Genomic DNA, 12253 nt, shown 5'->3' with positions numbered 1-12253 from the left:
AATGCGCCTTTCTTCTACGATGTGTCGTATGTTGCTGTCGGATCGCGCATATGTAATCGCGGGCTGCCAACTACATAAAATACTCAATACAATAATATTTACTGTTAATACAAGTACAATGTTGATACTGCATCACAATTGTCATCACATTGTCCTAACTCTTTTTAAAGGAACTCTACTTGGCGCAAGTCCCTGGCGACCCACCTGACCCCATTATACACAATGTGAACACAGTAGTGACGATGCGAACGCCACATGTAGCAAATACGCGAGATGGACATTCTTTCTCCTTACGTCGACTCCCTTATAGATACCACCAAGGTTGACGACAACGACGACGACGACGACGACGACGACGACGACGACGACGACGTATCTTACTGAAATTTTAACATTTCGGACTTCGCGTTGCAATATCTCCACTCATAAGGCACACAGAAGAAAAATAAGAACAGTTTTCTGATACAAATCGATCTCAAGGTTTTGATTGAGTCTAGTTAGAATTCGATCGATTTAGCCGTTTCTGAGATCCGATAATCTCGGGTACTCGTAAGTCGTGTACTCGCGTAAAGAACACAGTTTTGCGTTGCGCGTTCACTTGGCGCGAGCCACTACCGTGTCTTTTGATAACATTATAAAAAAATGAGATTTCCAAATTTTCCGATTTATTATTGTAGCTCGTTCGTGGTTGTAAGAAACTGACTCGGTCGTTATTGCTTAAAAAGTCCGATTCATGAAAAGTTGTTGTCATACATTCGGACTCAGTCCCCAATAATGTTGAATAGATTCGAGTATCAAATGGAAGAGAGAGAAAAAAGTTAACAGATAAGTAGAACTGTCTTATTTGGAAGATTAAAAATTTATTTTTAGCAGATAAATTTTTTTCTGCGACGCACAAATAAAAGTTTCCAAAATAATTTTTATAGGCTAACATCTTCAGAAAAACGCGATATCAAGTGTAGATTTAAATGAATCGGAATACTCTCATCATTTCAAAATAAAACATTGCAAACAAATAAAAACTTCCCAGCCTTCGTTCTTCCACTCATATTTTTCTTGTAATTGAAGCGGCAGGAGTAGCTTCATTTGCGCCAATCCTTAAAATGAATACAATTTATTCAACAGCACATATTTATTATATATAGTTTGGTATCGCGATCATATAATATAATGCTTAACGTCAAAGTAAATTCCATAAGGTTAGAAGAGGCCGACGCGAGTAGAGTGAGATTATGAACCCAGTAGATAAACCCAGAAGTGATCGGCATACGTCAATATTGTGCAACCGTGATGCCAATAATAACTCGACCGATAATCGATTGCCGATTTGTTGTTGCTGATACTGCAAATTAGCAAAACACACGCTGGAACACAAGCAGTTGCGAAAAATAACAGACAGGTGCCCTCAAAGAATATAATCGATTACACTTCCACTGTATTTTGAAGAAGAAAATAGATTTAAAACGTATATTTCTGCCTCTCCTGTCATCTATTTCTTTTTTCTATTACTTATTTTTTATTAATATTTTGCTCATTGATTCGAGACCTTCTCGGTATCTGAAGTAAAAAAAAATACGTTCTTTAGTAAAACAAAGAACAATTTCTTTTATAAAGCATGTAAAATGTAATAATAAACATAATATTAATAGCTATTTGATATATTAATATTAATTTAGTAGAAACCTAATCATGTGTAATACACATTAAAAACAGATTACAGGCACATGTATATTATAAATACAGTTACAGTTACGACAACGAAATACAGTTACAGTTAAAATAACAGTATATAAATCAGATTTTATATTTATATAGATAATAATTAATTCTTGTAAATTCAGGAAATGCATTCCTTCATTTAGAACGATACTTTTTATATCTCGTTAATCGCAAAATTGTCAATTATAATTTTATCAAAATTTATATCTATATAGTTTGTTTAAAAAAAAATCCCATATTTCATAAACTTTTCTTGAATTTGTATTAATCTTAATAACTTTTTATTAATAACTTTAATTTACTAAAACAATAAAGCAATTGTTAGCGGAATAATTAAATATATTTTTAATATTACCTCTAAGATGAAATACGATTCGGTTAAAGGATAATCATGATTTAATATAATTTTGTTTTTTATTAAAAATGTAATAAAATTCTTCGAAGTTTGTTGTACGACTATTATAATTTTGATGGTAAGAAAATATTCTCTACGTATGTACGAAAAGAACATATAATTAAGAATCACTTTGATTCAATTATTTCACGAAAACATCATATTATGGTGCACGGAGAAACGCCTTACGACGTACAATCGCAATCCGGAATATCATCGAGATTCGGGCAGAGAAAGTGGCGTATATTACGTGGTCCGACCAGACCTTCTTGACGACGCGCGCAGTCTGCCAGCCACAATCTAACAGCTGTTACACGCTCGGGTGACACCGGCGGACCGATTCCAGGTATCCGGAAGATTGTTTCTAGACGACCCGCTTCCACCTCCGCCCGCATCCTCTTTAGGAACTCTTTCATCGGATCGGGTGATGGCGTCCGGTCATCGTTTTCGGATTCGTTCAAGAATCGGCAAATCTCTGAGTTTTCAAGATCGATCCGAGTAAAAGTCTCACCATAGTCGATCGTTTCCGCTTTCCTCATGATTCCTTCCTCATTTATTAAATTAAACTCGGATGCATCATCAGTTGCCTCTTGTATATTGATGTCACTTTTCGGAAAGGTCTCGTTAGTGTCATCATATTCGGTGTGAACGATGATTGAAGGCACGATAAAAAACTCGAACTTTGCCTTGAGCTCTGACTAAGCAAATGTTTAACGTATTTTTATGAGAGATTCGAATCTAATAAATGACTTGTAATAGTAAAGTCGCTTAAGAATGTGATAGAATTTCGAAGATTACTATTGCTGTAACATTTTGTTGAGAGGATCATTAATTAATTCAATTTAATAATTTATTAGCATAGTAAGTAACGCAATTATATATTATAACTTACGTAAAATTAAACGCAAAAATGCAAAAAATTTGGCGCGGTTATTTCGTGATATGATGTAAATGTAAGTATATAAAGATGAAAATTATTTAAAAAATACTGAGATTATTTCAGTAGTCGACCAGTATCCTTTTCGTATTATTACATACTATGAAACAAATACATATTATGAACAAATATAATAATATCGGCACAAATCTAATAATATAACAAAGATATGTTATAGATTTACGATTAATTCATGCATTTTTAAATTTTAGAGAAAAAAGAAAGACTACATCCACAAAAGATCATAAAGTGTTTGAAAATCAGTTTTAAATATTTAATAAACGACTGTTTATAATTATTTGAAACTGATTCAATTTTCCTTGAAATACATTATTAATCATAACACTCTAAGAGGCATTACTTTTTTATGACAGTCAATTTAAAATTTAAAAAGTATAACACTTCTAATTTAAACAATTATTTAACGAAACAACGAGAAATTTAAAATATTTTAGACAAAACTCTTATAATGTTTGTGTATTTTTTATAACTGTATAATATTTAGATTTTTCAAAATCTAATTTAATATTTTTTAAAATACTTTCATTTCCTATAGATAGTTTTAAAATTTATCGCTTGTAAGCGTTATTTTCTTACACAATTGTTATCAGAATCAAAATTCTATTTTTCTACGGTAGGATAACCAATTTTTATTTTACAACGAAAAACCGGCCGATCACAAAATTCAAAGTGATCGATTTTTTTCTGGCAACGAGCCCGTTAGACTTGGCGTACCTCGTTCGTTTTTCCTCGAAAAACGTGACCATCAATCGATTCGATCTCAATTTCAGTTTTATCGCTGGCGACAGACTGTTTCGTCAACACTATGTCGATGTTGGAATGTTCTTGGCCATCTCCGTAATCCTTCAAGATATCAAAGCTTTTCGAAGGTTGTTTTTCGTGAGGCGTTTTCCCGCAAGTATCCTCGTCAGTACTCCTCATCTCTTCCTGACATATGTTTGATTGAATAAAGTTAAAGTCAATCGTATAATAAAATTGAAATAATTTCGATAAGACAACCCATTCATCTATACACTACAATTATCATATTTAATTAATTTTCTTGTTAAAAAATATCTTAAACGTAAAATTAATAAGATACAATTTGACGAAATTTTATCTTATTTTAACTTTTAACACTGCAAAAATTTCAAGATTTGGTAATGCTAATATTATCTAAAAATTTTCTCATTTATGAGTGATAGAATATAGATATTTTTTCAATATTATATTCTTATAGCGATTGCATCCTACTGCAAACAAAAATTTCTTTTCGAGATCTTTCTTGCGTTCAATAAAATTCAAATAGAAATGTAAATAGATAACGAGGAGTAACCGGCTGATAGCGAAAATATTTTGAGTTAGAGCGAAAACTCAAAAAAGATACTCGAGAGAGAGAAGATAAAAACGAACACTTGATTCGACTGGGAGATTAATGGATACGTAATTTTTTACGACCGAATTTAATAAATCGCAATTAATATAAATTTATTAACAAACTTTAATTATTTACACGCTCTTACAAATCTGACACGCTCTTACAACATTTTTTTTATCAGCTAATAGTACATATTTTCTGACAGTTTTGTATGCGCACGCGTTTAATATTTACGATTTAATTTAATTAAAGCATGTATTTCACACAATTAGGATTATAATTTTCTTATATTATTATCACAAAATGCTGCGTAAAGTTCACAATTACGATGCATTAATTCAGAAATTTCCAAGTCACTTCCGTACAAAGAATGTAGAGTAGTTAATATTTTCCGTAATATTCATATAAATCGGTTAATTTTGCGCTTATTCCAAAAAGCGGGCCCGAAACGTAAATGCGTATATAAAATATGCAGTTCTGCTTATAATGAGAAGTAGTTAGTAATTCAGAGTAGATATTGTACGACGAAAGCAGCTTACTTCGCGCATACATAAGCTTATTGGTAAAATTTTAGTCCGAAAATTTATTAAATTTTACTTATTACCCACGCATTATTACATACTCCTGCAATTTCCCAACTGTAACTTCTATATTACGATTCCAACATATATTGCGATCTATTTATTTTAGTATAATACTAAATGTATGTATCAATTTAATATTTATGCATTAACATAGGAAATTATTAGCATGTTATATTAATGCCTTAATTAATCAGTTATTTAAATATTGTTAAATTATATTGTAATTAATAAAGATGAATTTGTATCATAACAATTAAAACTTCGCAAGTTTCCTTTTACACCGAATAAATGGAAATGTACCTTGCAATTATTAAATCATTATAAAATATGCACACGTACATAAACCGTTCGCATTGTTCTCGCTTCAAAGAAAGACGGTTATAACTTTGTATTATAAATACATCCACAAAATTACAATGTGTGGCGCTTGGTTAAAATACACGTTATGTGTGCTTAATTTCTAAATAGCTCCTACTACACACATGAGTTATAAATAAACGTCAGACCTACTCAGATTCATACTACAATAAGTAGGATTTCAGAATCTAGGATTGAAAAATTACTTTTTAAAAGTAACGTGTTACCGTTACCGTTACTTTCGGAAAAAGTAACTTGTTACCGTTATTCGTTATTGATTGTAAAAAGTAACACGTTTCCGTTACTTAAAAGTTCCCGTTACTTAAAATATCGTTACGGTTACTTTTCGTTACTTTTTTAAATTTTAAGATAGGATTAAAGGACGCTTTGAAAAAGGATGTAAATTGAAGATAAATAGAGATATTTATCTCTAAATATTTTCAGGGTTGAGTAGTAGTTAAAAGTTTGAGTAATTAGTTTAAAAGTTGAAAGTTAATGATAAAGTAAAAAAGTTAATAACTTTTAATTTAAGTTAGTTAATTTTAAATAATTTAATTTTTAACTTTAACGAGTTATTTTTGAAACGTATAAACTTTAACTTATTAACTTTTTTTCTAAATTAAAAATTTTATCTGAACGAAAAAAATTATAAAATAAAAATACATTCCTAAATAAAAACATTTTTTTGTTATCTCATATAATTAATATTATAACTTAATTTACAAATAAAATATTAAATATATTTGATGATCGATATTGTAATTATATTTGATTTTAATAAATTATATGGCGTTTTAATTAAATATAAATAAAACTTCTAAAAATTAACTTTTACTTTAACTTGAGTTAAATTGATCTTAACGTAACTTTAACTGAGTTAGTTTTTTATTTATGTTATTTTTAACTTAACTGAATTAATTTTATAATCCATTAACTTTAATTCAATTGAGTAAAAAATATATTAATTTATCTACCCTGAATATTTTTATTAATATTTTATAATTAATCTTTCTTGCTGTTTCTCTAATAGCATAAACTATCGATTATTTTATAGATGGTTCACAGTTTCCACTGTTTCTAATGACATACTATAAATATAACTATCAAAACAAAGCATTTTTATTGTGTCACTGAATATTAAGGCTGTGTTTCATTGTTCATTGCCAGTGCTGAAAGTATACATATACATATAAGTATATATAAGTATATATAAGTATATATAAGGCATATAAGAGCCATTGCTCGTACATTTTCGTAACCGCAGCCATAAGAAATTGAGCAACGTGATTAATCAATTCGGTTGAATTAATCAATGCGACTGGTTGAAATCTTACAGACATGTAAATGTACGTGTAATGACTATAACATAAACTATAGATTTTCAATACTAATAATAAATATTAAAACGCAGCCTAAAAAGTAACAATAAAATAACGATCAATTTCGTTACCGTTACAAAAGAAAATGTAACGTTGTTAATTTTTTGTTACAAATAAAAGTAAGGGCGATAGTTCCGATCCAATCCGAATGTCCAATCTCCGATTTAGTTCATATTTTGAAAATAGGTTTCTTTTAGCGAAAAAAAAACATGCAAGAAGGATTTTTGGCGACTCAAAAATTTTTTTTTAATGTCGGTAAGTAGGAAATCTATAATTTTTAAAACTTTATTGATGTATTCACCTCGATAAAGTCTTTAACGGTTAGTTAGATTAAGGAAGGAATTAGATTGTTTTGAAGATGAAGATTTAAAGAAGCACTGTGTATTGTGGAGCTACCAAGAGATGACTACGGAAATAAGATACGACCTAGTACAGTAATGGCATACATGTCTTCGTTCCACAGTGGCGCAAAGCCACATAAGAACTGAACGGAAAATTTGTAAAAAAATGACATATAGCTGAAATATGTATCTTTGCTGAGTGTAAATTTTATTTATATTGAATAAACAGTTTTTAATAAAAAAATATGATAACTTTTCGAATAACTTTAGTATTATTAACATTTTTTAATATATCTAATATCCTGCTAACTGCTATTAATAATAAAGAAATCAAATTAAGTTACGTCATAAAATAATTAATTATTGATAGTATAGATAATTTTTCTAATTCCGAAATTGTTCAAAATATAGGACATATATTTATTAAATATTTTCGATTAGTTATGCTAAAGCCTCTGCATCAGTTTCTACACTGAGAAAGCTCATGTGTACATTATATTGAATTTGGCACTATTGTTAGTGAAATTAATTAATCTTAAAATCTGAAATCGCAATATTGATGGTTAACGTAGAGGGAAGATCGAGAAAAGAGATCGCGCAAAGACCTTTTTAATTAAAAACTTCACTCACAGTGTAGTACTTACATATAGAAATAACTGCAATTAGAGTAAGGATAATCAAGAAGCGCGGATGGAGTTGCCAACAACTTCCTGCGAACAAGCGGGCACGCGGTACTTTCAAAAGAATATGTAAACGATTTAATTATCTAATTTATTATCTCCGAAACTAGACATAGAAATGTCACACAAATTGTAATTTTTCATTGGGGCTATAAGTACTACAATATATAAACAATTCAAGGAAATTGACCAAGCTTTTTTTTCATATAAATTGTGTGGGGTCATATGTTAAATAATAATTATTCTAGAAATGCTGAAACAATTTTTTACAATTGCATATATAGATTGTTCCAGGATCATCAATAAAAATTTTGTGTGTATATTATTGGAATCAGTCCAATATTATAATAATGTGAATGCAATTGTACTTGGTTCTCTGTTTTTGGTGAGCCCCTTTTATTCACCTAATAGGTGATCTTTTTCATGAGAAATGCGCCATCTTGAGTTAGATAGTAAAGTCCTTAAAAATGAAATAGTCTTTGTTAAAACTCAATTATAAAGTAAATTCAGCATTTTTGTTTGTCAATTTTAACATGTAAATCCTATTACTAATAATAAGAAACATATTTATTGTGTAAAATTAAAAGTACGTGCACATTGTGTTATTTTTACACTGTTACTTTTACAGTGTTACTTTTTTTAGTTATTCTAATAATTTAACACTTTACTTGAACTAACACAACAGCAATATGTTAAAGTAACAAGCAAATATGTTAAATTTTAACATAAAATTTTAACCAGGATATTTTTTAACAAGAAAACACAAAATTTTTTACTACGTGTCAATGAAATTACGCTGACTGAAAATTGCATTAACTCATTGTTTACCAGGTCTGTAAATATGAAACCGGAATTTGCCCATAGATGACGCTAGCTGTCAATGTAGTTACCAAAGACTTAGTAGAATAGATTGCTCATGAAAGTAGTGGGGGTATTCGTTACTGAGAAAAGAATAACTGTCGTTAATATGAGGTTCTATCTCTTTCTAATGCAGAATAGTGCGAAAGCATAGCGACCAATAACGGTGTAGAATGGGAGCGTTTTGTCATAGTATGTGTGTTGTCGATGTGAGCTTCATGTGAGATCGGATGATCAAAACGGATACTTTAGGGTTAGTGAGTATAACGTTTCAATAATTTTATTTGAACAATTAAAATAATGGTGTTGAGTTGCTGCGTATGCGAAGTAGAATATAAAACGGACCTTCCTCGCTGCTACGAAGTTACGCCCACTAGAAAAAGATAGCAACCCATATTAAATGACAGTTATCCTTTTCTCAGTGACGGATACCCTCACCACTGTTTTTTCACCTCATAAGCAGTTTATTCTAGTAAGTCTATGGTAGTTACCGTCAAACCGCGTCATTGGCGCCATTTTCTTGTTTTGACATTTGATAAAGATTTTCAATTCACAACAATACAAGTTTCATACAACAGCATAGTTTTTAATAGCGTTGAACATGTCGAATTTTATGCCTGGAAACTATGATTTGCGGACAGTATTGATTTTCTGTTACCATTTGAAGAAAATTGCTGCAGAATCGCGTCAAATGCTTGTCGAAGCTTACGGTGAGCATGCTCTTGTTAAACCACAGTGCTTTGAGTGGTTTAAAAAATTTAAAAGTGGCGATTTTGACGTGAGAAACGAAGAACATGGAAGACCACCGAAAGTTTGAAGACAGCGAATTGTAAACATATTGTTGGATGAGGATGACGCTCAAACGCAACAACTTGAGGATCAATTAAATGTGACACGAGAAGCCGTTTGAAGAATACGTTTGAAAGCCATGGTAAAGATCTAGAAGATGGGAAAATGGGTTTCACATGAACCGAATGAAAGACAACAGGAAAACCAAAAAACCTTGCGAAATGCTGCTCGCCAGGTACAAAAGAAAGTCATTTCTTTATCAAATTGTGACTGGCGATGAAAAGTGGATATATTTTGAGAATTCTAAGCGTAAAAGATCATGGGTGACTCCAGGCAAACCATCGACATCGACTAGAAAGCCAAATCGCTATGGACGGAAGACAATGCTCTGCGTTTGGTGGGATCAGAAGGGTGTGATCTATTATGAGCTGCTAAAACCTGGCGAAACCGTTAATATTAAACGCTACCGACAACAAATAATCGATTTGAATCAAGCTTTGCGTGAAAAACGACAAGAATATCAAAAAAGGCAACACAAAGTGATTTTGCGTCATGATAATGCACCATCACACACAGCAAAACTGGTCAAGGAAACGATTGAGGCGTTTGGTTGGGAAATACTTTTGCATGCGGCTTACTCACCAGACTTGGCTCCATTCGATTATTACTTATTTGCATCGATGGAACACGCATTTGCTGAGCAGCGCTTCACATCTTACGAAAATGTACGAAAATGGGTCGATGACTGGTTTGCCTCAAAAGAGGAACAGTTTTTTTGGCGTGGCATCCACAAATTGTCAGAGAGATGGGAAAAATGTATAGCTAGCGATGGGCAATACTTCAAATAAATTTTTTTATCATTTTCATACAATAAACATGTATTTTCTATACAAAAACTCCGATTTCATATTTACATACCTAGTATAGTTATTGCGAAAACTCACCATATGCCTCAGTAGTTGATAAGATATCTACATGAAATGTAAAATGATCGAAGTTTGAATCCTAACTAATATGTTATTTTCCGCAATAATTTCTTTATTGATGATTTACAAAGAAAGGTGTTTTAAATTATTGTTAGCATTACAAAGTTACATATAAATGGCATAAAATATTCGAATATTATTTATAATACACTCACTATTGTTAAACAATATTTTTTGCAATTTGCAAAAAAATCTGAATTTTATTCTTGTATTTAAAGAATTCGTTTTTAATTAATTTTATATAGAAACAAACCATAAAAGTATAAATTTTATAAATTTTTACTTCTTTAATTACCTAAGAATATTGTGTTTTTATCAGTATTAATATAGTGCAAAATATTTAATTTTCGAGAAATAAAAATGTTACAGTCAACATCAATGACTTTTGTTTACCCATTTCTTACTAAAATTGCAAATTATTTCATAAAAATAGTGAAATAAACAGAATATTTCAGAATTATCTTATTAATGGTCAAAGTAATTTTGTTGATAAAGTAAAATGAAAAGTTGCTTCGTTACTGAACCAGAATCACGTCTGCCCGGATATTCAACTAAAAGAGAAATGTCGCGACTGGCCTATACCTTTTCCGTTGCTGTGAACTCGCAGCTGCAAGCTTTTGTTGTCAAATCGATCGTGTTGGACGACAGTTCCAAGACGGATGTTGTTGCGTCGTTCGAAGTATCGGCGCGCTCGGCTTTGCGACGTTGACGCTCGTCGTCGGCGTCACCGCAATCGAGATTTGCCAGATATCCGTAAAGATCCAGGAAAATCCTCAAGGGTATCATGGACGAGCCTTCCGGCTCGTGCGTCAGTAGCTCACACACGTATATCATCGTCTCGAGAAGATTCTATAGCGCATGTATCACAGCGTAAGTTATAACTGCGACCGGACATAATTAATGACGTTCATTCAGTTTCAACTTGATTGAATTCTTTTAACGTAAAACAATATTATATAAAATGTGTGAGAAAAGAAGACATTTTGTTATCTTCATTAAATGTAAAAATGTAAAAACATCAAAGGCCGCGTATTTCTAACGTATTTCTATACATTATTATTTAAAAAAAATAAAATTTGAAGTATAACTCGAAATTAGATAAGCCAAAGGATATTTACTTAATAGCGTTGATGTATACATAAAGAGGCAAAAATTTATTGCTAAATTAGCTTTCTGTTACTTGTCATCGGTTTTACAACAATAATTACACATTTTCTATTGTATATTGAAATAATATGGCTGTTAATATTTCGGATTCAATCCGTTTTCGTTTGGTAATGACCAGTCAGGAAAGCTTTATATAATTGATATTTTATTCTTTATATAATATAATTGATATCTTTCCATCTTTAACCTATTTTATCTGTTGGACTCGGAATATTCTTAAAACAATTTCTTAGAATAATTTATTCAAGTAATTATTTATCGTATATATTATACCATTGAATAACTTATTTATTGTATCTTCCATTGTGTAAATATATCGTGAATATATGTAAAAAAACTTTATATTTACATGATTACCCATTCTTCAGTTCTCAATTAATGATGTAACAGATTATCCATTTATGTATTTATACACAGTAAAAAATTTTGTGTTAAATTTAACACATTTCACATGTCCCAAATTATCCACTCAAATTTTTGTTTTACTTTAACATATTAAGTATATGTTAAATAGTAACATAAATATTATGTTATATTTAACATAAAAATAAATGTAAATTTTATAATTTGACATAATTTTTATGTAACAATTTAATGAGAAAATTATATCAAAGTAACACATGTAACATGTTACTTTAACATTATAATAATGTAACATATATAACCGTGTTACAATAACATATG

At 30.4% G+C, this 12253-nt stretch overlaps 2 protein-coding genes across 3 annotated transcripts in view; both read right to left on the bottom strand.

Moving 5' to 3' along the window:
- Positions 1-12253, bottom strand: part of LOC105833146 (transmembrane protein 132E) — a 301760-nt gene that overhangs the window by 104309 nt on the left and 185198 nt on the right. The gene's annotated exons all lie outside the window — the stretch shown is intronic.
- LOC118644282 lies at positions 3530-12041 on the bottom strand. The gene is made up of 2 exons (XM_036282472.1): positions 10985-12041; positions 3530-3998 (listed from the first exon to the last, which is right to left on the bottom strand). Exons 1-2 carry the CDS (start codon positions 11234-11236, stop codon positions 3771-3773), a joined length of 480 nt encoding a protein of 159 aa, XP_036138365.1. The 5' UTR covers positions 11237-12041; the 3' UTR covers positions 3530-3770.

Source organism: Monomorium pharaonis, chromosome 2 (assembly GCF_013373865.1).
Source record: "Monomorium pharaonis isolate MP-MQ-018 chromosome 2, ASM1337386v2, whole genome shotgun sequence".
NCBI classification, from domain to species: Eukaryota; Metazoa; Arthropoda; class Insecta; order Hymenoptera; family Formicidae; genus Monomorium; species Monomorium pharaonis.
The sequence above is the reverse complement of the archived record's forward strand: the minus strand, read 5'-3'. Positions and strand labels throughout refer to the sequence as shown.